At 42.3% G+C, this 26,709-nt stretch overlaps 1 protein-coding gene across 1 annotated transcript in view; it reads left to right on the top strand.

Annotated features, from left to right (window-relative positions):
* Window positions 1-26,709, top strand: part of LOC311048542 (copine-9-like) — a gene marked incomplete at both ends in the record, with an annotated part of 130,705 nt that overhangs the window by 76,259 nt on the left and 27,737 nt on the right. Inside the window, 8 exons of the mRNA XM_084061801.1 lie at window positions 13,310-13,373; window positions 18,415-18,518; window positions 19,329-19,433; window positions 21,391-21,432; window positions 22,410-22,485; window positions 23,998-24,051; window positions 24,190-24,251; window positions 24,523-24,569. Of these exons, the coding sequence (XP_083917927.1) occupies window positions 13,310-13,373; window positions 18,415-18,518; window positions 19,329-19,433; window positions 21,391-21,432; window positions 22,410-22,485; window positions 23,998-24,051; window positions 24,190-24,251; window positions 24,523-24,569 (554 nt within the window). The remainder of the gene's footprint in view (window positions 1-13,309; window positions 13,374-18,414; window positions 18,519-19,328; window positions 19,434-21,390; window positions 21,433-22,409; window positions 22,486-23,997; window positions 24,052-24,189; window positions 24,252-24,522; window positions 24,570-26,709) is intronic.

Below are 26,709 nucleotides of genomic sequence, written 5' to 3'. Positions count from 1 at the left end.
GCCATGGCTACGCATCGCTTGGAATGCACATGTATATCATGAAGGGGAGGAAGCTCACTTGTGCTCACTATGAACTGGGCCATCCGCACAACCCTCTGTAGCGCTATGCCATTGAGGGCTGTGCAGTTCCCATACCAGGGGCTTATGCTGTTCTGGACGCTTTCGATGTTGCTGCTGACGAATGTGTTGAGGCTTATGCTGAAATTCTTCAGCCGCCTGAGGCTGTATAATCATCGTTGGGCCCTTTTCACCACATGTGTTGTTTGTGTGGCCCATGTGAGGTCCTCAAGAGATGTGTATGCCAAGGAACTTGAAGTCCATGACCCTCTCCACCGTCGTGCTCCTCTTTGCTTCCTGTAGTCAACGATCAGCTCCTTGGTCTACTTGACTTTGAGGGTGAGGTTGTTCTCATGACGCCACTGTATCAGCGACCTGAACCCCTCCCTGTAGGCGTCTCGTTGATGATCAGGCTCATCACTATCGTTAGGGTCCATTAGGCTTTCACTCGCTTTAAGGCTCTACACATGTCAGCCTCTAGTGGGCTGACCTCTTCAGGCAGGGATCTCTTCACACAGTTGGTTCTTCCTATGAAGTCTGTTTTTGTCTGTAACCCCTGCCTATAACGTTGTTGAACTGGTCTACCTAGGGTGGAAGACCCTAGAGTTTCTCTATTTGAGAAACACTGCTCTACTGCTCTTAATCTAAGTCTTGGATTTACTATACAATTTCAAACATGGGATGCACTGAAGTGAACCCCGATCTAAAGAATTCAATATCAAACCAGTCTCTAACAAGCTTATTGGGGCTTTACAGTGGAAAAACTCTACTCTAGGCTACAATGTTACCATGTTTTGATGTACAGCAGGTACTCTGTGTGTGTGTGTGTGTGTGTGTGTGTGTGTGTGTGTGTGTGTGTGTGTGTGTGTGTGTGTGTGTGTGTGTGTGTGTGTGTGTGTGTGTGTGTGTGTGTGTGTGTGTGTGTGTGTGTGTGTGTGTGTGTGTGTGTGTGTGTGTGTGTGTGTGCGTGCGTGCGTGCGTGCGTGCGTGCGTGTGCGTGTGCACGTCCGCGTGTGTGTGTAAGGCTTATATTATGTCCAGTCTATATATATCCCTCGCTTGCCAACCTATCACCTCCATCTCTATGGAACTCACCAGGATCCAGCTATTATTATTACTACCAATTTCTTGTCACCATGGGAACGACTCATCCACGGCAAATTCCAGGGTCAGGATTATGGCTGCTCTCAGGTCTGCCATTGCCAAGCGAAAAGCCTCTATCTCTGTGCTGGAAGTATTTAGGGGAAATCCACTGGAGGTCAGCTTGGCAACCATAATTGACAGGCTGAAAGAACAGTGCCCTATATTTTCTCCCTTTCCTCTCCTATTTTCCATAACATAATGACATCATTTTGACAAGTCAGTAGCCTACACTGTCTATTGCAACACCGATGTTTGCGCAGGACGCTCGTTGTATTGCTCATGGAACTATAGGCTTGTGTCAAATTCCTACCTGAATACAGGGACATGTTGTTTACTCTGTATTACAGATGGTTGAAAGGTGTGACACAAGTGAGGTAGTGAGGTTACCAGCAAACTGGTTGGAAGGTTAGTGTGCATGGCACGCTTCAATGAATCCTGTTGAAATGGGCGTGGCCTACTGCATATGCGAGGCCTATATGGGGAGAGTGAACATGTTACCAACAAGAATCTATATGAGGGAGTGCCAAGGGTGAGCGATAAAATAGCAGCCAGGAGAATGAGGCTAGCAGGACACTGCCAAAGACATCAAGAGCTGCCAGCCAGCAAATTGGTGCTACATGTATGGGAACCAACACACAGGCACCGGTCACGAGGACGTACTCAAGAAAGATGCAGGATAATTAATATAATAAGCCAATAATTTGATGCCCGGGTGTATTTCCGGTAGGAGACACAAATAATCTACTTTGTGTCTCCTACCGGATACATTAGCCGGTAGGAGACAGGAATGCGACAAAAACACAAATAAATCCATGGATTTAAGGCTTCATGGGGTGTGCAATTGATAGAAAATAAGTAATTTGGGTGAACTACTCCTTTAAGTACAGTACTTGAGTAAATGTACAAGTTACTTTACACCACTGCTATTTTGTGGCCTATAAATCCTATGCAAAACTGATGTTATGAGAGTCTGGTTATGAATGCTAACCACCTATACCCGCCTGTATGCAAAAACATAGCTAATATGCTGTACTCATAATAAAAACATGGAAACAAAGCATGGACAGATTAAGCAATGGAGGAACCCACCATCTGTTTTGAGGATAGAACTATAGTACTTATTGGTCTATTTTTGAACAATCTCAAAACACAGACCTTAAATATTTGAATGATGTGGCCACTGAATACATACAGTTATTCATAGCATCCTACCAATTAAACATGATGTATAAAAATAACACCTACAGTAAATAACCCAAACTGGATAGACAAACTGGCTCTTTGAAAGAAAAGAAGAGCATCTGAAATGAGAGAAAGAATCAGAGGATGCTGTTATGTATCTTTTCCGCACTATTTCCCCCCAAAACACTAGCCTGTATTATATTTGTAGACTGCTGTTTCCTTAAGGCATGCACCCACACAGCTGAACATAACCCACTTCCCACTCATGACCACAAACACTAGATACAACTTTTTCACCAACTGAAACTACATCAACAACTCAACACAAAGAAAACACAGGAAATAATAATTGAACCAGGAAGGATCCTCCCTTTGTCCAATCACCATCAGCAATCATACCATTGACATTACACTAATTATCCCTACCTGGGGATCCATATCGACTCACAACAACTCCCCTTGAACACCACTACCAAGGCAATAAACAATACATTCCAATAGAGGCGTTATCTATTATGCAAACTTTGGAAATACAATATACAAAAATCCATATTACAGAGTTTACTGACCTATGGATTTGTAGCCTGGTTTAGCCCACTCACCATTTCAAATAAGACCAAACTTCAGTACACTCAGTACATGTACCGTTATTTATTTTTTTAAAGATTCATTTTTGACAATTGTATACTTTATTTCAGACAGGAGACTGTAGAGACAGGAAACCAAGGGCATAAAGAGAGGAGAGAGACGACAGGGGTCTGATTCTAACCCGAGCCCTTGCACTCACCAGGAGCTATGGTCTTTGCACTGACTGGCTGAGTCACCAGGCACCCCCATGTACCATTCCTACATTATGGAAAAAAGTTGAAAATGATTTTCGACCAGTATAGCTTTGAAATCTCTTGAACGCATTATGGTAGGAAAACCTATGCATGAGGTGCAATATCTCTTGAACCCCTCCAATTTGCTTAGAATGATGGCATAGGCACTACAACTGACTTTATTCTAAAGCACTTTGCAAGTTTCAATTCAAGAGGTGTTATTTGTCAATCACGCATACTCAAATATGTGCGGTGAAATGTTGGTGTGACATGGCCCGCAGATTGTGGATTGTTATTTAAACAAGATATAATAACAGGGTATAACACAAGTTTTTAAAACTTGTGTTATACCGCTAGCCCATATATGGTCACGTGCATATTTGGGGCCGCCCGACTTCAAACTCGACGCACACAGGGGACTCGCCGTCGAGTAGTTCGCATATCCAGTTGTCCAGAACCGCCGATCCAACCATATATGGACATTCCAATATATGGGCATATACTGATGAAATCAGGGATCTCCATATATGGCCATAAAAGGGACACAGACAGACAGGTACAACAGGACAAAGCCCCGACACTATGACTCAGACATATTGGTCAGATCGGCTGTGCAACGTAGGTGTGAAGGCTGCTATGCAGCAGCAACATACAGTACATATAATACAAATTACAACATGGGCAGGATATTTGACCCAAATCATAAGAATAAAAATATAGCTGCAAGCAGCGATAATACGGGGCCAGGAGAGAGAAAGAGAAATGATAATTCCTTTAACAGGTCAGTTCATGAAAGTCCTTTCGGTCTTGTTTCCAATGAGGGCCTGTGAGCAATTAGGGGTTAAGAGTCTTGCTCAGGGACAAATTTCATTTCGTCGACACATTTGCTGACCTGGCCTGGAATCGTACCTGGGTCAACCAGAGCCTCTGGCTCCCTTGGCGGGCTCACTAACCACTCAGCTATGGCCGACCCTCAGAGAGAGAGAGAGAGAGAGAGAGAGAGAGAGAGAGAGAGAGAGAGAGAGAGAGAGAGAGAGAGAGAGAGAGAGAGAGAGAGAGAGAGAGAGAGAGAGAGAGAGAGAGAGAAGAGAGAGAGAGAGAGAGAGAGAGAGAGAGAGAGAGAGAGAGAGAGAGAGAGAGAGAGAGAGAGAGAGAGAGAGAGAGAGAGAGAGAGATGGAAACGGAATAGATTGAAGATAGAAACGGAATAGATTGAAGAGACAGAGAGAGAGACATGGAAACGGAATAGATTGAAGATAGAAACGGAATAGATTGAAGAGAGAGAGAGAGCCATGGAAACGGAATAGATTGAGTCATGTTTTTTGCAATTCAACTTAAATGAGTCTGCATCAAGTGAGGCTTGAACCGGAAACCTTGCGATCGTGAGGCAATCTTAGGTAGCTGCAACACTACCTATAGTGCTATAGCTTTGTCTAGGCTGATATTGTCTGTTGAGGATCACAAACTCTTGCCTTCTGTCATGACCCAAGCCCCTGTTTCACTAACACAAAGATCACTCGTTCACAAACCATTTACCAATGAAGAAATTGTACATCTCCTCAGAACCAAAACTAGTGAAAGTAGCCGATCTACAAGCTCACAAACCATTAAAAGTTGTCAGATTGTACATCGGCTATTTTCACAATGAAGTATGTTATACATTGAAAAAAACATACTCTCATTGCTATCTGAAAAGTTGTGAGATTGTAGATCAGCTATTTTCACAATGAAGTATGTAAAAAACACTCAATTAAGTATTTCATGTTATCTTTAACAATTGCAGATGTATTCATTGATAGTCATGTTGTGTGAAATGCAACTTAGATGAAGTCTGCACCAAGTGAGGCTTGAACTGGTGACCTTCAGGTTGTGGGGCACACATTTAAGCAAGAAGCCACCAACAGACAAGAACCTGTGAAAGGAGATCACACAGATGATACAGTTTCACGCAAATAGCTGAAAAATCCTGGGTTTAAGTGTTTTTCAAACTGCTCAAGATTGCGGACAATATAAGGGCGGTGCTTACTGGTTAACGTGATAGATGTGTTCCTCATTAGTCAAGGCACATGTGTAAGCAGGTCTAATGGCTGTCGGCCAAACGAGGCATGACTTTTGCCTGTTTAAAGTTTCAATTTTCAAAAAATTGCTATAGCGCCCCCGTTTGACCAATTGGAGTAAGATTGGTTTCAGTGATATTTGGAATGGCCCTTTACATTTCTGCAAAGTTTCAAAGAATGGTAAGTCTGCATGTATGTGTTAGGGGCAGATGAATAATTGTCATAAAACTGCAATATTCATTGGCTCATTAAAGCTTCATTTTTTCACTTATGGAAGATATTTTGCAAACGTTTTTTGGTATAGGTCCAAAGTTCATGTGTACAAAGTTTCGTGCAGATTACTCAAAAATCCCAGGAGGAGATAGGTTTTAACTGTTTTTCATATAATTCGAAATGGTGGGAGATCTAAGGGTCAGAGGTCAAAAGTCAGAGTGTGAAAGTTGTTCATCATGAGGAGACGCATGTGTGTATTGAAGTTTTATGGCTGTAGGTAAAACAGGGCATGAGTTGTACCTGTTCAAAGTTGGCATTTTCAACTGAGTGCTATAGCGCCACCTTTTGACGAAAGATTGTGAGATTTATTTTTTGATCGTTTTTCATGACCATCTATCATATGGCCGAGTTTCATAAAAAGCGTATGCACGGTTCAGCCAGAACTGGCAAAAACGGCAGAAGAAGAAGAAGAAGAAATGGAAATATAGCTGCAAGCAGCGATAATATGGGGCCAGGAGAGAGAAAGAGAAATGATAATTCCTTTAACAGGTCAGTTCATGAAAGTCCTTGCGGTCTTGTTTCCAGTGAGGGCCTGTGAGCAATTAGGAGTTAAGAGTCTTGCTCAGGGACAAATTTCATTTCATCGACACATTTGCTACCCACTGGCCTGGAATCGTACCTGGGGCAACCAGAGCCTCTGGCTCCCTGGGCGGGCTCACTAACCACTCAGCTATTGCCACCCCTCAGAGAGAGAGAGAGGAGAGAGAGAGAGAGAGAGAGAGAGAGAGAGAGAGAGAGAGAGAGAGAGAGAGAGAGAGAGAGAGAGAGAGAAGAGAGAGAGAGAGAGAGAGAGAGAGAGAGAGAGAGAGAGAGAGAGAGAGAGAGAGAGAGAGAGAGAGAGAGAGAGAGAGAGATGGAAACTGAATAGATTGACGATAGAAACGGAATAGATTGAAGAGACAGAAAGAGAGACATGGAAACGGAATAGATTGAAGAGAAAGACATGGAAACGGAATAGATTGAAGAGAGAGAGAGAGAGCCATGGAAACGGAATAGATTGAGTCATGTTTTTTGCAATTCAATTTAAATGAGTCTGCATCAAGTGAGGCTTGAACCGGCAACCATGCGGTATGAGGCACTCTTAGGTAGCTGCAACACTACCTATAGTGCTATAGCTTTGTCCAGGCTGATGTTGTCTGTTGAGGATCACAAACTCTTGCCTTCTGTCATGACCCAAGCTCCTGTTTCACTAACACTAAGATCACTCGTTCACAAACCATTTACCAATGAAGAAATTGTACATCTCCTCAGAACCAAAACTAGTGAAAGTAGCCGATCTACAAGCTCACAAACCATTAAAAGTTGTCAGATTGTACATCGGCTATCTTCACAATGAAGTATGTTATACATTGAAAAAACATACTCTCATTGCTATCTGACAAGTTGTGAGATTGCTGTATGTAAAAAACACTCAATTAAGTATTTCATGTTATCTTTAACAATTGCAGATGTATTCATTGATAGTCATGTTGTGTGAAATGCAACTTAGATGAAGTCTGCACCAAGTGAGGCTTGAACTGGTGACCTTCAGGTTGTGGGGCACACATTTAAGCGAGAAGCCACAAACAGACAAGAACCTGTGAAAAAGGAGATCACACAGATCATACAGTTTCACGCAAATAGCTGAAAATCCTGGGTTTAAGTGTTTTTCAAACTGCTCAAGATTGCGGACAATCTAAGGGCGGTGCTTACTGGTCAACGTGATAGATGTGTTCCTCATTAGTCAAGGCACATGTGTAAGCAGGTCTAATGGCTGTCGGCCAAACGAGGCATGACTTTTGCCTGTTTAAAGTTTCAATTTTCAAAAAATTGCTATAGCGCCCCCGTTTGACCAATTGGAGTAAGATTGGTTTCAGTGATATTTGGAATGGCCCTTTACATTTCTGCAAAGTTTCAAAGAATGGTAAGTCTGCATGTATGTGTTAGGGGCAGATGAATAATTGTCATAAAACTGCAATATTCATTGGCTCATTAAAGCTTCATTTTTTCACTTATGGAAGATATTTTGCAAACGTTTTTTGGTATAGGTCCAAAGTTCATGTGTAAAAAGTTTCGTGCAGATTACTCAAAAATCCCAGGAGGAGATAGGTTTTAACTGTTTTTCATATAATTCAAAATGGTGGGAGATCTAAAGGTCAGAGGTCAAAAGTCAGAGTGTGAAAGTTGTTCAGCATGAGGAGACGCATGTGTGCATCGAAGTTTCATGGCTGTAGGTGAAACAGGGCATGAGTTGTACCTGTTCAAAGTTGTCATTTTCAACTGAGTGCTATAGCGCCACCTTTTGACGAAAGATTGTGAGATTTATTTTTTGATCGTTTTTCATGACCATCTATCATATGGCCGAGTTTCATAAAAAGCGTATGCACCGTTCAGCCAGAACTGGCAAAAACGGCAGAAGAAGAAGAAGAAGAAGAAATGGAATAATGCGAATAACAATATGGGTCCATGCTGGAAGCCTGGCCCCATAATAATGCGAATAACAATACGGGTCCATGCTGGAAGCCTGGCCCCGTAATAAAAACTCTTTCTGTCTGTCTGTAGTGACTGTGACAATGCAGGTGTTTGCCCGACTGTAACGGCACAAACAGTCCACTTTTGGGGTAGTGTGAGACCTTTTTGCTCTGCTTAAAGCACATCCCGGTACAAGAGTCCTTTAGGGAGGGGAGGGAACTCTCCAGGGTGTGCTCAGACGAAAAATGTCATGGTTCTTATTGGGGGAATGTGCAACATCTTGGTGTAGGGTATCTGTGCAATATTCTGGTGTGGGGCACCAGGCAATATTCTTGGTGTGTATGTTCTGATGTACTGTGTATGGATCTGTGTGTGCTACCGAATGTTAACTGTGGTTTGATTATGTATAGATAGATTGTGTGTGAGAGGCTGTGTGCTGCTACTGTGCATCGCTTGTGTGAATGCAAATTTACAAATTGACAAATTGACAAATTGGTCCAAAGGGAAACGATGAAGGCTAACTTTGAACCTTGAATAAGCATCAAGATCATCTCTCAGGATCTAAGAATTTCCTCCCAATTTATTTCGACATACAATCTCGCCTGAAATCCTTGCTTACATCCTGCCGTCTGAGTCAGCTACTGTCTGAGCACATTTAGGACCTTAGGGCAAGATCTTATGGAAGACAATTTGAGATTGAGAAAAGATGTTAGGATTTATTTTATTTTATTCTAGCTTTAGAGAGATTAGATTGCAAGTTTTAGTTCACTTATATTTTGAGGGGGGGGGGGGGGTGAAGGAGAAAAAACAAGTACTTGGTAATTGGCCAACATGCTTTATTGATATCGTTTCAAGGCTTGTTTATTCAGCTGTCATGAATATTAGATGACCATTGTTAATGATCTCTCTCGCACCATCCCACACAGTAGAGGAGCTGTCCCCCTTTCTCTCCAATACAGAGATTCTCACTTCAGAAGAAAAAAGCATCACTTTTCCATATAATTGGTTTCTTAGATCCTAGACTCTCTTGGTCTGAAAGCATTCTCAAACATAACGACAGCCGGCTGCATCAGTTACAATAAGGGATGAGCTACCTGAGCCCTTTATTGCAGGAAACGTATGTAAAACTTGCTGTGTTGATTATGAACACAGATGCTTTTTCACTAGTTGAGGGTTCAAGGTTGTCTTCATTATCCCCAAGGGACAATTTGTTGTACAGCGCAAACAGTAACCACACATCCATCACACAGAAAATAGATATTGCAGACATCCTGCTGCTGCATGTCGCTATTCAGTGTGATTACTGGGGAATCTTAGATGTACATTAAGTCTCTCTATGCCTGTCTTAGCGGTATATCTTCATCAACATGTGCACCATCTGGAGAAAATGTCGGGAAAGTAATTATGCAGGGTTACATAAACTTCTCGAGGCTGCATACATATTGAACAATTATATCATGTAAGGACAATTCAGTGGAGAATGTAAATACTCGTACACAACTGTTCAAGCCCGGGCTCCCACCGCAAACAGTGGGCAGATGCAGTACTGACAGACAGTAGTGCTGAGCACCACTTGATCCAGGGGAGCCCCACCACCTTCCTCCATGAATAAATGTATGACATTAATCATCACAGCGCTTCCATAATGCCAGTAGTCACTGTATCTCTCGCCGGAGAGGCTGCATTCGTAACATTAATGTTGCAACGTGTTTGTCTGGTGGGCTGTGTGTGAGTGTGTGTGTGTGTGTGTGTGTGTGTGTGTGTGTGAGTGTGTGAGTGTGTGAGTGTGTGAGTGTGTGAGTGTGTGTGTGTGTGTGTGTGTGTGTGTGTGTGTGTGTGTGTGTGTGTGTGTGTGTGTGTGTGTGTGTGTGTGTGTGTGTGTAATAAGTGCAATGACAAATGAAAATAGAAAAAAAACTATTGTCTTTTGAATTAAGGTAGCAAGTCAGGTTTTTGGGTGTATCACCTTGTAACCGTGTGTGTGTGTGCGCTTGTGTAAGGTGTGTGGGAGACATCAGCTGGAAGTGGAGGGTGTAGGAGGACAATGAAAGCACATTTTACCAGTCCTCACACAGAGTTAGTTCAGGTTAGATGTTGTCTGTAGAAGATTCTCACAAGAATACAAAACCTGTGTGTGTGTGTGTGTGTGTGTGTGTGTGTGTGTGTGTGTGTGTGTGTGTGTGTGTGTGTGTGTGTGTGTGTGTGTGTGTGTGTGTGTGTGTGTGTGTGTGTGTGTGTGTGTGTGTGCGTGCGTGCGTGCGTGCGTGTGCGTGTGCGCGTGCGTGCGTGCGCGCGTGTGTGTTCTTTGCCAGTCGTTGCTTTCTTTGGCAACAAAGAAAAGGAAATGTGTGTAAAATCTATAATAAACATCTATACAGGGTTGGCTTTGAAACTGATATCCATTCCCTGATTCCCTGCTGAATTGTGTGAATGTCAGATCAAGTGCAACGTGTCAGTAGAACGTGTAAAAAGTCATTAATGGACGGATTGCAATCAGCAGAGCCTCATACATCAACATTAACACTCCTTGTCAATGACATGAAGGAGGAAGAGATTGATCAGAGGAGGGCATAGAAGCAGGGTGGTGAATTTATTCTAATTGTGATTAAATCTAGTGCAAATTAACAAGGTTTGAGTTCTTACCTGTTTTTAATCTAGCCAGGCTCATTCATGTGACTGTCCCAAGAGCCTGCTGTGAGAGTATGCATGTGTGCATGTGTGTGTGCATGCATGCGTGTGCATGTATGTGTTCATTGACAGTCTGTGCAGTAACATTGCTGTCATAGTCGCAGCTGTGGATGAAAAAAGAGACAAAGCCCAGACTCTCAACTAAGAGGCTAAACCATGGTTCAAGGGCACTAGAAAAAGATGCACAAGGAGGCTGTCATCCCTGTGCGTGTGTGTGTGTGTGTGTGTGTGTGTGTGTGTGCGTGCGTGCATACGTGCATATGTGCGTGAGTGCGTGCGTGCCATCACAATGTATTTTGGACTGGAATACTCCTACTAATACCAAACCATCTTAACTCATATGGAAAACATGAGGCCTATTATTATTACTATTATATATTTTTTTGTGCTTATTTGGTGCATTTTCTGCTTATTAGACCGTGACAATGAGAAGAGAGACAGGAATAGTAGGAGAGAGAGAGGGCATGACATGCAGCAAAGGGTCTTGGGTCCAGGTTCAAGCCTGGGCCGCCGGCTGTGTCAATATGCCTTGATATGGTACGCGCTCTCCCAGGTGAGCTACTGGGGCACCCTGGAGAGGGTGCCTACTTGAACTAAACATGTCACTCAGGGTGCAGCGTGACTACACACATGCAACATAAAATGATAATCGAATGACATGAAACATCATTACACATTAATCCCCATAACACAATCCCCATAATGCATTTCATATACACAATAAAACTAAACATAACTAAACATGCCCCGGAAATCTCCCCTGCCCACTAACAGCCTGCAATGCGACAATAGGGTTTCCTAACATGAATCAATGGAAGATAAGTTTGGTTATTTTCTCTGGCATGTCATGTTTAGTTTGAATTTGCCACCGTGGCCACCTGCTTACCGAAAAGCATCTTTGGATTATTCCCAGAGCCTTCCTCTCATCATAATGAGTGTAATAAGTGTCACCATGGGCGGCCGAGCCTTCTGCTCAGCTGCCCTTTGACTATGGAACTCTCTCCCGGACCACCTAAGAGCTCCATAGTCCGTCAATGCTTTCAAGAGAGGACCAAAGACTTTCTTTTTTAATAAAGCATTCGGTTAGCTATTCTGGTTTTATCCCCTAGGTATTATTTCCCCCCCTTGCTTTTTTCATTGTTTTTAAACCCTCCTTTTTTAGTTTTTTGTTTTATTCTATTCTGTAGCACTTTGAGATTTCAAATGTAAAGTGCAATATAAATAAAATGTATTATTATTATTAATAGTTATTTATAGATATTTAAACACGCTCTTGAGTGCTACTGGTGCCAAGCCTCCATATTCAGGGGATTCCCTGTCTCTGCCTCATGGGGAAAAACATATTTCAGACCGCATTTATTCATCTAAATCCAATTGTATTATAATTAAGGAGATTACCTTGAATCACTGGACAGATTGTCCAATGTTCCCCCAGAGACCAATTAGTGTGTAGGAATTGAGCAGTGACAGTGACAGAGATTGGTAATGTGCCTGCATGTGAAGGAGATGAGAAATCTTGCCTCTCTCCTTGCCTCCATCCGTCCCATTTTGGATAATTGTGCCTGCTGAGAAACTGATTTGGGTTCAGCACCTCTGTCACAGATTGTGTCATTAGTCACTATAATGCAGAGTGACGGGCTGCAATAATATCTGCAGCCGGACAGACATTGATTACCTGCTGTGTGTGTGTGTGTGTGTGTGTGTGTGTGTGTGTGTCTGTCTGTCTGTCTGTCTGTCTGTCTGTCTGTCTGTCTGTCTGTCTGTCTGCGTGCGTGCGTGCGTGCGTGCGTGCGTGCGTGCGTGCGTGTTATGGATGGGACGATAATCGTTAACCTATATTACAATAAAAAATGCTCACAATAATTGGATCGCAGAGATTTACATTTATCGTGAAATTGTCCTAATTGTCATACGGAGGCTCTGTACTTCTTCCACTTTTTTTTCTACAAAATCTCTTCGACAAAAATAGACGATCTGCAAGTTGACAACACGTTGCAATTCGCAAGTATTGTGAGCTTGTAGATCGGCCATAATGTTACCCCCAGAATGTGGATGCTGGGGTTCAAGTAGAATAGAGTTTAAGAGTTTTCCTATCATCCCATCCCTGTGTGTGTGTGTGTGTGTGTGTGTGTGTGTGTGTGTGTGTGTGTGTGTGTGTGTGTGTGTGTGTGTGTGTGTGTGTGTGTGTGTGTGTGTGTGTGTGTGTGTGTGTGTGTGTGTGTGTGTGTGTGTGTGTGTGTGTCCACCTGGATTCTAACCATGGCCCTCTGCAAGAGAAACCAAATATCTACCACTAATTCAAAGGGGCATCCCTCATGGTCAAGGGAGGCTTCCCCTTCAGCCAAAGGAGGATTTCTCTTTAGATGAGTGGTAGATGTTTGTTTTCCCACGTGGGGTTCAAATCCAGGGCGTTACATCCTAGAACTGGGCAGCGAAGTAATATCACTGACATAGCTAATTATGTGTTGGACTTATGAGTGACAGCTCCTCTGTTGGATGTTTTAACAAGTCTCTGTTGATGTTTTTTTTTTTCTTTTCTGCTTCATCTGACCCCCCCCCGCCCTCCCTCTCTCTCTCTCTCTCTCTCTCTCTCTCTCTCTCTCTCTCTCTCTCTCTCTCTCTCTCTCTCTCTCCTAGTGGTATCCCTGGGAAGAAGTGTGGAAGCATAATCTTCACAGCTGAGGAGCTCAGTAACTGCAGGGTTGGTATTATTCAGACTCAGAGGACACATTGCTTCTCTGCTCCCACGCACGCACGCACGCACGCACGCACGCACGCACGCACGCACGCGAATAGGACATGGTGGCCGATCATAGGTACGGCAGCTTATTACGGCTGGGGCCAGACAAATGAATGAGCGAAAACGGTTTCGACCAATGGGCTCCACTCACAAGCTTGCGCACGGGGTTGCACACGGAGGTGACACTACTGCGTATGCAAAATGGCGCGCAGAGGCCCCAAATACTGTAGGCCCCGTCGTCACATTTCCCAACCTGGAAGAAGGGGTGAAAAGGGAGTATGCGCTGGGTGAGCGACTCCATTCAAGTGAATGGGCGGGAATTTTCGTATATGGTCAGGAGGACCCCTTGGTCTCAACGAGGCCCACTTCTGCTGTCCCAGCGCTGGCTAATTTGCATGTTGATAGGCAAAGTACTCAACCCTATAGGAGACTTGAGTCAAAGTATAGATGCTCCTGGTCAAATGTTATTCAACTACATTCAGTTTCTCAGTTAAATTTGTACTTAAAGGTAGGGTAAGTGATGTTTTTTGGTCAAAACAAAAATTGTTTTGTTAAAAGGTTAAAGCTTTCTATATTCTGATCATTATTTCTATAGATAGAGTGTTTGTTCAGTAATAGGGTTCTCCCCATCTCCCCGGCTCTTTAATAAAGGTGGGTTTCCAATTTCAGCCAATCAGGAGAAAGTACTAATTTATCAGCTTCAATTTTATTGTGTTCATTACGTCCAATTTCACTTGTTTAATTTACAATTTAGGCATTTAGCAGACACTCTTAATCCAGAGAGATTTACAGTAAGCACGGTAAACACAAGGTAATACATCAAATGCATATAGAGACAGTGTAGTGCCTCAGTAATCTAGGATCATAGGTAAACCAAGAATCATCTGTCTAAACATAATAAAAAAAAAGAAAAATGATATGTACATTGAAACTATACAAACTATAGGATGCCAGGTCAACAAATTAACCTTTAAATAACATGCATCTAAATTACATTTTAACCGTTGCATAAGACTGCATGGTTGTCAAGGCTAGGGCGAGTGCCACAGGCTAAAGTGGTGTCTGAAGAGGTGAGTCTTCAGATTACAGCAAACTCCTGTGTGAGTTCTCTCTCCTGATTGGATAAAATTGGTATCCTGACCTGAAAATGCATTTTCTGATTAATAAATAGCTGGAGAGACAAGGAGACTCCTGTTACTGCACACACACTATCAGAATGTAGAGCTATTTAACACTTAACAAATAAATATCACTTACCCTACCTTTACTGGAGTGGTACATGCTGTAACAACCCTATGCTATGTACACAGGGGTATGTTCCTTTAAGTTGTTGGCAGGCTGAGCACGCCGGCAAGGAATATTACGTTCTTTTGTTTACGGCTGTTCTGGTGTAGAGGGAAAGTGGTCGCACTAAAACAGAACAAACAAGAATCCTGGCTGTTCACGTGGATTTATTGTCTCCGCCAAAGGCATGGCGAGAGAGTATGTTTTCCACCCCGTCCGTCCGTCCGTGTGTCCGTGTGTCCGTCCGTGTGTGTGTCCGTGTGTCCGTCCGTCTGTGACCAGCTAATCTCCGGCACCGTTGTCTTGATCGTAGCGAAACTGTGCACACACACTCCCTGGATGCCAATTCAGAACCTTTGCCCCAAATTATTCTCATGGGCCTTTCATAGCGCCACCAGGAGGCCGATTTGTGCAAAACATATTTTTTGACAGCACTCCTACAGATTTTGTCCAAAAATCACGCAAATCGGTATACAGTATCTCTGTAGTCATTCAACGAAACGGGTCTTTCAGATTTCTCATATTCCATCCTGATTGGCTAAAAATGTCTTCCAAAGTTTGCAGGAGTGCTCCGTTTTGAACAAAATGCCTCAAATCATGAACACAGCATGCAATATCCGTGAAATTTTGCACACACATTCCCATTAGGCCGAGGAAGAACTACCATTTGAACATTTTCAAGTCAGCCTCATGGTGGCGCTATAACAGGCCGGTTCGTGTTTTTACCTATAATTGCACCGATCTGTGTAAAACGTTGTATGCACACTCCCTAGAGGTCAAGGAAAAACCTTTGCCCTGCATTTTTCACATCTTCCTTTTATAGCGCCACCAGCAGGCCGACTTATGTAAAACACATTATTTTATACTACTCCTTCCAATGTTATCCAAATTTGACGCAAATCGGTACACATGATCTCTATAGTCATGTGATCACGACGGATGTGTTTGATTTTTCATATGCCATACTGATTGGCTAAGATTAACATCTAAAGTTTGCATTATTGGCTTGTTTTGAACAAAATTCCGCAAATCATGAACGCACCGTCCAATTGTGCTCAAACTTTGCACGCACATTCACACTATGTTGAGGAACAAATGCCACCCTTTTAACATTGGCCTGTTATAGCGCCACCAACAGGTCTAATTTAGCGAAACATGTTTTTAACAAAATGCCTCAAATCATGAATGCAGTCAGTGTCCGATCGTCGTGCAAGGCCTAAGAAAAAATGGCAACCTTTTCACGTTGGCCTATTATAGCGCCACCAGGAGGCCACAATAGCCTACCTGGCGGAGACCTGTGCTCCGAGGAGCACTTTTTCTAGTTGAATCTATTTTTGTTATTAAATCACCAGTTCTCCAGCACGGACTCCTTCTTTCTTTTAGTATAGAAGAAAGGATAAGGACTACTCTGAAGAGGAAGGTGGTTATAATGCTTTTTAAAATACTAATATATTAGTACTATATAAATATTCAAAAGTCACAAATTACATTTTCTTTTTACTCTCAATGCATTGCTGTAATAAAGCCTCACTATGTACTTTTTTTAATGAATAAAATGTAATTTTGTCCAATCTGTATGGTAGAGTATGTTAACACAATATAACTTATACACTTGGGGTGGTTGTATTTTGTCTCCCTGCTCTTCTATCGAGACATTTAGATCGTGTCAAAGGTCATGTCTCACCTAGACACAGGATATGACACGAATTTTGACCAGATGGTCAAGGTTCAATTTATCCCCCAAGCAAGCAGGCCGGCTCTGTTAGCTCAATGGTAAAAGGTTTCAGCACATGCGCAGGAAAGCGGGTTCAAATCCGGGGTAGAAGAGGAAAGTTAGTGCTGCTTTAAAATGTAGATAGATACTAACATTTATATAATTCAAAAAATATATTAATACTAGTGAAAATCATTTCAAGAGTCAGTACAACATTTGTCTTTCAAATGTAGTGGAGGGGAAGTAAAAAATAATGTACAGATACTTTAAATACTTTTGGACTACTTTTGGAATGCTTAGTGGACTTTGTTACTGTTCACCACTACTGATTGGGTGGGAATCAGTTCTGATCGTTCCATCATCATCAACATGATACGTGAAAGGGCATTCTCAGCATCAGCATCGGTTGACCGATCTAGAATGACCGCCTGACTTTGATTATTAATTTAGGTGAAATGTTGTAGAAATGAGTCCTTTTCACCTTTTCAGTTGATTTGTCAGCATCTGTCATAACAACGGAGAAGGTGATTTGCCACTCAAAGTAATGATGACAAATGCTCATGAATTATTCAGGAAGTCGTTTTTTTCTTGCACAGTGGGTAAATAATTACTCTCCAATCAAAGGGAGATGCCACAGTGTGCGCACCACACACACACAAACATGCATGCTGCACTGGAAATGCAAACACAATGTCGAACCCATGCATTCCTTCGCTGCACGCACGCATGCACGCACGCACACACACAGTTCTCCTAAAAGCTCCATGCAATGAATTTAATTACAAGTAAGACGCGCGAACGCTGGAAGCGAACGCAGCTCAAAAATATTGTGTATTTACGGACTGTGTGTGTGTGTGTGTGTGTGTGTGTGTGTGTTTTGACTGCACTCTGGCGCCGCTCTGTTGGTTGCACACAGGCAGTGCAGTGCACACATACTGCACACAGACACACAATGAGAGCAGAGTTTCATAGTATGCTCCACTTGGGCGGAGGCGCCTCCTTCCGCGTTCGCAATGAGGTAGTGTTATTTTATGCAATATCCATAGCATAAAGTGGAAGGCATTATATATTGATGTGAGGAGAGTTCCGGAAATCACACTGAAGGCTAAACTATGGAGCGGCAAAAGTAACATTATCCTAGTGGGTCCCAGATATTTACTGAGTGTGTAGCTTAAAGCAGACATCCACATGTATTATTAATGGTTCACTGGGCTCGTTCTGTTGAGAAATACTCCCACGAAATTTCTCAATGGATTTGGATCTCTGTGTGAAATACCAAACATTTGTCAATGCAACTAAATATTCCTCAAGGCCAAGAAACCCATACTTACTTGTGTTTTAAGCATAGAGATCCCATATGGGCCATGCTTTAAAAAGCATGAATAAAAATAGGCCAATTTATTCCACTTCCAATTCATATTCCACATTGTGATAATAACCAAGTCTAATGTAGTGTATGAAATGCAGGGGTCAGGATTTATTTAAATTATATTATTGTACTGGAAATCTGCAATATTATATAATTAAATAGAAAACCATATAGACCATATTCAGGATGGCCATTTTGCACTTAATATTCAAGGGGTGGGAAACAACAAACCTCAAGTATGAAGTAGGAGGAGAATGGCGTACTTAGTGTCAATCAAATGAGCATGACTCAGTATTAAGACTGTATGCAATTACATGTTCTGGAATCCAACCTGATCACAAGCCTTATATTTATGTCTATTTTCACACATGAGATTAAAAGAAACTCCTTAAATCATAAATGATAAGTAATTAGTACTTACTATGAATGAACATGAATGATGTTTTTTAATTATGATTTGCCTCATATTTATATTAAAGTGTCAGATTATACTACAGTAGGATAGATGGGTAGTGCTGGATTCAGTTTCTATTGCTTTCTATTGAGCTCAGACACTTATTGTTAATTAAATGCTGCTTCTTAATTAACTTGAGTCTTCTGGGAATCAAGGAACTATATTTGTCTTGTTCTCACAGGATATAGCTACCATGCAGTTGTGTGCCAACAAGCTGGACAAGAAAGACTTCTTTGGCAAGTCTGATCCCTTTTTGGTCTTCTACCGCAGCAACGAGGATGGGACGTAAGTGTGTGTGTGTGTGTGTGTGTGTGTGTGTGTGTGTGTGTGTGTGTGTGTGTGCGAGTGCGTGTGTTTGCGTGAGTGCATGTGTGCATTTGTGCTTGTGCGTGTTTCTTAATCCTTTGCAATACAGCCCATCTGTCAGTTGTTGAGCCAAGTTCAGTGTGTTGGCCTGCTGGCCACTATATGGACAACAACACTAGTCCTGTTTCCAACAACTACTGAGAAGCTGCTACAGTAGCTCAACACAATCTGCTCCCTGAGGAGTTTTAAAATTGTGTGCCCATTAGTGATGTCGACCCGTTACCCGCAGATCCCGCGGGTCAACCCGCGAGGCGGGCGGACGAGTCAAGATTTCAGAGGCAATTATGCGGGCTGCGAGTGTAGCGGGTCAACCACTCTCACACGCAAACAAAATCACATTTAAGCCTATTATTAATATTATTATTTGGATAAAGTAGTACAACCATTAAAACCCATCATAATTATTGAACGTTTTTATCATGATCTGACAATGTCAGTGTGGGTTCATTCCCAACAGCCTGATGCTGCTGCTGTACCTCACAGCGCTGCAGTTATCTGATAGATCAGCTTATTCTTCGTACCATGGTGTTGTATCAGACCTACTTGACCCCCTAGGCCCCTAGGGGTCCCGGACCCCCTGTTGACGACTCCTGCTGTAAACTGTACTGTATATTCCTGCCACCTACAATTCTGGGTTGATCCAGGGTATTTTAGTGAAACGGCACTGTCCTATACAATAGTTTGTCATGTCCACAGTGTTGAACGATGTATTATTCTGTGTGCTTGCAGGTTCACCATCTGTCACAAGACCGAGGTGATCAAAAACAACCTGAACCCAGTTTGGCAACCATTCACCATTCCTGTGCGAGCCCTCTGCAATGGAGACTTTCACAGGTGAGGGACTATGCAGAGAAGCTCTGCATAGGAACTATGCAGAGATAAGTGGCGCTAAAAATAAAATCCATTACTGGGGCTCGTTAAATGATCTGATGCCATATTGCAAACTATTTTTATGTTCTACGCCTGACTGTCTGCAAACACCAGACGTTTGTAATTAGGCAAGAGTGATTATGTCTGGGTGCGTTAATTTAACGCTCACCATTAAGCTGTGAGCATGCTGGTAGCTGTTGTAGTGTACTGGTCCGTGGTGGTCAGAATAATGCCAGCAGTCGGCCGTGCGTGCTGTGTCAGGCCAGCACTGGTGTTATTGGGATCAACGCGGAGGCAAGCCACTGAGGCATGCACGCACGCAGGCCACGCACACACGTACGCACGCACGCCTGCCTGCACGCACGCACGCATTTATCTTACTACTTGTTCATTGTTATTCATTATTCTTCAATTAGCTCTATCTCTCTACTCTCTCTATCTGAATGTGTCCTGTGTTTAATGCCTACGGCAATGCTCTTATGATACCAGAATTTCCCCAACAGGATCAATAAAGGCCTATCTATCTATCACTCATGTTTGTTATAACTACAGTACAGTTATGAATTGTAATTAGTTTGAAGTAAATCAAACTTTTATGTAATCAAAATCTATTAAATATATTATAGCCCCATGTACTTTCATTATCTTAAGCAATCCCAGAACAATTATAATCATTGGGTTGGATAGTTAAATGCATTTTGCCTCTGGACAGCAGCACCCGAGAGAGAGCGAGAGTGAGTGTGTGTGTGGGTGAGTGAGAGAGAGAGTGCGCTAAGTGACACTTCACAATTATGAACGCACATGTTTTACAGTCATTTGAGGTCAAAGAACGTCACAATTGATAACGTGAAATACATCCTTTTATTCATAATGGTGGATATGCTCCTGTGGAGAGTTTTGTGCCCATATGATTTGATCACTTTGGATCAGTTCCCTCAGTGCTCAGCTCAGCAGTCAAGCCACTTTGCAAAGAGGAGAAATGGAGAGAAGCAGACATTCTGCAACAGCTTTGGGGAGCAAGATGCCTTAATATTAATTAATATCCCTATAAGTATTCACATTAAGTTGGAAGAATCAAACCTGGCTAAATGTTATCTGATCGAACTGAAAAGATTTTGTAGTTATAACGAAGCATGATTGGAGACAATCGTTACGAATTAACTGTGTGCCTAATTGTTATCAACACCATAAGCAGCAGTATAAATTTAACCTGACTCTGCCAGATGGGGATCTGGTTGTGTCAGGTTAGTATAAATTACCTTAATTAGCCAAATTTCCGCCGTAATCTGAAGACTCACCTCTTCAGACTCCACTTTAGCCCATAACACTTGACCTAGCCTTGACGACCAACCAGTCTTATGCAAAGGTTAAAATGTAATTTAGATATTGTGTTATGTAGACAGATGCCAGATTCATTTATTGACCTGGCATCCTATAGTTTAGTATGTATGTATGTATGTACGGATAATTATTTCTTTTATATTATACTGTTAGACTGATGCTATAGGTTCTTGGTTTACCTACAGTATATGATCCTATAGTTTACACTTGCATTTGATGTATGTGTTTACCTTGCTTAGCCTACTGCTTCAATTTGATAAACATTTTAGGGTCATGATGGTGGGTGTCTCATGCTACATTCTCATTAACCCATTAAAACCAGGAAAGCATCTGTGTCATTTTAGATTTTAGCGTTGGCTATTCAAAAGAAAAAATCTATATCTCTTGGAAGTGTTAGAACTACTGATTTCGAAGGCATTTGTGGAATCGGCCTCAGGTCTTAATGGGTTAACATTATTATTTTCTTTCCATCTGCCTCACTCCTTGTCTTTCTCACACACACATCATGCACAGTTTGCACACACTTGTCTGTATAAGTCTCACCTCTCTGCCTCTCTCTCTTGTCTTCCCTTCTCACCAGGACAGTCAAGGTGGATGTGTATGATTGGGACAGAGATGGAAGGTAATTCACAGCTCTCCTCTCCTCTCAATTTCGTTGTCCAGTACAATGACAATAAAGAGATTCGGAATCTGATACGCTGCTCTCCTCCTCCTGCCACCTCCCATAAGACGTACTCTATCTATGTCTTCATTTCCTGCCTCAAATGTCACACATTGCCAGACAAAAGGTTACCAGTAAGAGGACCGCTACTGTATAATTGTAGAGGTTCCTCCTTTCCCTTCTTTTAATCGCATCCTTTTTTTTTTGTCACTCTTTCATTCCTTTATCACATCTCTTTCTCCACCAGTATTCCACCTACCTGTACCTGATTTTCACTCTTTTCTCTCTGTCCTTTTCCTTTCATCTCTTACTCTATTTCCTCTCTCTGCAGGGTTGAAAATGCATAGTGTGCCCCTGGAGGATTTCCCTCTAAATACCAGCATCATCATGACAACAGCGCCTTGCAGACATTCTGGTCTGCAGGGCATGCATGAAGCTGATATGTACATATGCATGCACGCGCACGCACGCACGCGCACACACAGTCACACACACACACACACACACACACACACACACAAATACACACCTCTCATCATGAGACACCTCAGGTGCTTGCCAGTCCACATTAGAGGAGTGGAAATTAATTGATTCTAAGATGCATTGCGATGTGGCCGTGTATGATTCTGCATTGACTCGTTCAAGCCGGCTGGGGGAGGCATTCTTGGGTACGGGGACAGTAGTGGACCACTTGAAGCAAGTAGGGACCACGGACGGGGCAAGGTGTAGAGGTTGAAATTATGGTTTTGAACACCGGTGTCAGGAGGTCAGCGCAGGTCTTGATGATCTCCTGACCAGGGGGGCCTGTCTGGTCCGGCTTCTTTCCTGACGTTCACCCTTTTCAGCATCCTCCTCACGTCTTACTCTATGTACAAGTCTCATTCTGTATTATGAAGAATGCAGCTCTTCCAAACTCTAATTTTCTCTCTCCTATACAGTCACGACTTTATTGGCGAGTTCACCACCAGCTACAGGGAGCTATCCAGAGGCCAGAGTCAGTTCAATGTCTACGAGGTAATTATCAAAACAGGTCATATTTTCTCAAAAGTCTGTTAGATAACTTAAACTGAATTCACAAGGTAATGTAATCCTAGAGGGTTTTCTTAACTTAATTCACGTTTATCGACGTAGGTGAAAATAAGACACAGAGACCAGTAGCTTATGTTCCAACTATTCAATAATGACCAGACACATAGGCACATCTATATGACCAGACTGAAGTATGATCTCCATATACCTGCACAGTGCAAACTAGTACCCAAAATATTCACGTAATCAAACACTATCCAACAAAACAAATCTCATTTAAGTATTAATCATTCTTTCATATTCCTTAACTGGCAAATGTAGTATTGATTGAATAAAAGCAATGAGCTTAAAATCCATCCCTTGACTGTAGATAGTATGATAGGAGAATACTGGATCACACAGATCATCTTAGGGCGGATTCAGACTTGGTCCGATTGATTCGAACCGTTCCCGAGTACGATTGGCCTCTCCCAGCTGGGCCAGTATTCACATTGGCCAAGATTCTTCCGCACACGAGACCATTTAATTTAACAGTAATGGTAAATATGTGCCTCATGGGGGCGCTGTTGACTATGGGGCTTTGGGAGATAGAGAATGTCATTCACAGAAGAAGAGTCACTTGTCAGAGTGTAGAGTGAATAATAAAGTTTGACTGTGTTCCTGACGTTGTCTTGAGTTATAATAATAACAGAACAACAATACACAACCAAAGCAGTGTGTGCGTTGGTCTTTGAAACCTCAAAATGTAACGTCGTCTCTCGCGTCTCTGTTATTATCAATATGATAGCGACGTCACTGATGCATCCTTGGTATTTTAGCAGTGACGTCACCGACTAATCCTTGGCATATTTATCCTAGTGGCAGCGTTCGCTACACATGTGTTTTTTGTTTATGTTTTTTCACGGCTCGCGCTACTCAAACACTAGCAGGATTATTATTTCTTGTCAACATTCAAGTAGAACTATGAGAAGGTATAACCCAGCTAAAATAATGTGTCATTATAAAAATATATAAATGATTTATGATTAGCAGTCCAATTCCTCCTGTTGGTACGGATCGATTCACATTGCATCGTTCCTTACCCGAGTACGCTTGATCCGGATCCGAGACCACCTCCGGAGGTGGTCTCGGGTACGGTACGGTGATCCGTTTCGGGGAACGATACGCAACGTTCACACTATCACAACATCAACCAAGTGGTCCAGGGTGCGCACCCGGGACCATAGTGTGAATCCGCCCTTTGTTGTCTTTATTCAAGGCACTGTGCAAGCTGACTGACATTTATCTGCAACGTACCTCTTCCTCTGAGTTCTTCCTCACACTAATGAAGACGTTGTGTTGAAACAGTTTTCTAGTACACTCCTTTGTAATAAATTGCAGTCCTATTCTTAGAAGCACCGGCCCAGAGAAACAGTGCATGCATGTGGATAATGTGTACATAATATCCATTTATTTCATTGTATTCACTCCCCACATATTTGATGTTTTGTGATAAAGGTTCTGAATCCTAAAAAGAAGGGCAAGAAGAAGAAATATATCAACTCAGGAACGGTAAGGATCATACTGTAGGGTGACATTTCATGTCCTTCCTTTGCCTTATTCTAGATATGATTCTCAGAGTGTGGTATGTCATATGTAATAAACTAATTATTATATCTAATAATTTGTTTCCTCTCCTCCCCCTTGAAGGTGACTCTCCTATCGTTTAAAACAGATTCAGAGCACACATTTGTGGACTTCATCAGAGGCGGGTAAGAGCTGAGTCTCTGAATTGCCTGGAGGCAGCAATAACCATTTAGGGAAGTGATCAGTTTAGCTGGAATCCCCCTCCCATTAGTTGTTAGCACAGTTCTTTAGTTTTGTTTAGTTTTAGTTTATTTCAGTTTAGTTTAGTTTAGTTTAGTTTAGTTTAGTTTAGTTTAGTTCTAACCTCCTCTCACAAGCAACAGAAAAGAAGTGGCAGTTTACCAAAGTGACCTTCAGTTTGTCAAGAATGATGACTGAGTGTTTGTGTCTCAACAGGACACAACTCAACTTCACGGTGGCCATAGACTTCACTGCATCCAACGGTAAGAAGGATGAATGTTTTGCTGCTGGCACAGTTACTTTTACAGCATGGCTCTGTAGGAGCCTAGCCATCTATAAGGGGGTCCTCCTGTGTGTGTGTGTGTGTGTGTGTGTGTGTGTGTGTGTGTGTGTGTGTGTGTGTGTGTGTGTGTGTGTGTGTGTGTGTGTGTGTGTGTGTGTGTGTGTGTGTGTGTGTGTGTGTGTGTGTGTGTGTGTGTGTGTGTGTGTGTGTGTGCGCGCGCGCGCACACACGTGTGTGTGCGTGTGTATATGGAGCTAATCTTGCAAACCACTGATTGATTACCACCGAATGTTTTTCACATACCATGTATTATATGATTTGAAATAATTTACTTACTTTTTATAATAGAATTCAATGGGGCTCAGATCAGGCTGAAGCTTGCCCACATTTGGAGTCATACATCATAGATCTAAAGATCCAGATGATTTTATTCAGATCCAAATATAGCCATTATTATAGAATGCAAAGTTGAGCTTTTGGGGGAGGGTTTACATACAAGATTCAGTAATATACACTACTGTACAGCCAACAGGGTGTTTTAGGGAAGGCTCTTGCAGCCAGACCAGGCATGCTGCGCCATTCTGGATCATTTGAAGGGGCTTAAGTGCTGTAAGTAGGGAGTTACAGCAGTCTTTGAGACTTTGAGATGACTGAGTCACTCAGTAAAGCACTGGCTTTACATAAGATACACTCAGAGTCCTCACCTGAGTGCATCTGAGTCCCATAGTGGGCCTTCTTCACAGACTCCATCACATCAATTTCTCTCCACGAGGGCACATAAGGCCTTGCCTTCTTCTCTGCCTTGAGCACAAAAAAAGAAATGGCCATGGTCCATCTCTCTCAATCATGCTGAGTTTTGTAACCCCATCGTGTTGGTTAGTATGTGATGAGTTTCCACTCTGTTTCAGTCTTAAGGCCTCTATGCTTCAAAATAATCCATCCGACGTCAGAACTTTTTTTCTGATGGCCTGTCAGAAAAAATAAGTGTCCCTTCATCCCCCAGTCAGACATGTTCTTTGTTCTGAGATCCAGACCCTGCCCACTCAGTAATCTTATCTCATTTTTGTACCTGGATATTGTTCCGACGCACTGTGGGACATTTGTCATGGAGGTATGGAAGTATCGCTATTTCTTGCGACAGTTTGTGTTTATGCATGATCCCTAGAGAGGGATTTCAGAGGTGTTTGTAGAGACTAAAGTTCCTCACTGCTGCAAATGAAGCCTGGGCTGAATGCGTAAACAAAAAATAAATATATCACTTCCACCCAACTTCTGACCAATCACGCTGTCTGACTCTGAACCCATCCAAACTATGGGTGCATTATGACTGTACTACACTGTACCTAATCTGCTGTATATAGAATATCGTCGGTGTCCAGGACGAACCAGCTAACTCCATTTTCATCTTTTTTTTTTTTTCATAAATCAACGCTATTGAACACCCTTTAGGTCTGTGTAAAAAATCAAAGCATTTGAACCAATGAAAAGTATTAAAAAGCGCCTCTGACGAAAACTCCCAACTCCATTGGATCCTCAAACTGTCCGTCAAAAACAAACAACTCCCCCCTCTCCTCTACAGCGCTGCCTTTTAACAGCATGAGTAGAGCGCGTTGCGCAGTGAACGAGGAGGAAGATCACGTAAACAAACTCCTAGACCTGTTAAAACTATGCAGTGTACCTGTTTATCAAACTTAGCACTGACGCTAATGTTATGAAAACAAGTAATTATATTTCTAACATCTATGAAGTGTTTAATGAGGAGAGTAATGTGACAAGAAGAAAGGCGTTCATATAATTTCTGTCGCGCTAGCTACTACCTCTTTACAGAAGTTATTGTAATATTTAAAGTCCTGTTTATTATTGTAGGCCGATATAATAAGTGTCATGAAGCATCAGGGCATTAATTCACACGTTGTTGTGATGCATTGTGAGCTTGGAGATCCATTGTTAGCTTTTGAGAATTTGTACCCTTTTGAAACCTCCCTCAGCAGCGAGTGGAGCTTGTTTGGACACCTAACTCCATTTCAGCTTGATTTCTGCTCGTCTGAAACTACTAACTCCACTTGCGCTGGGTAAAGTGTTGATTTACCCGCGATTTGGTTAAAGTGTTGATAATATAA

This window comes from Gymnoscopelus microlampas (genome assembly GCF_963454915.1).
Source record: "Gymnoscopelus microlampas genome assembly, chromosome: 7".
Lineage (NCBI taxonomy): Eukaryota > Metazoa > Chordata > Actinopteri > Myctophiformes > Myctophidae > Gymnoscopelus > Gymnoscopelus microlampas.
Note: the sequence above shows the minus strand (reverse complement) of the source record. Positions and strands in the feature narration are given on the sequence as shown.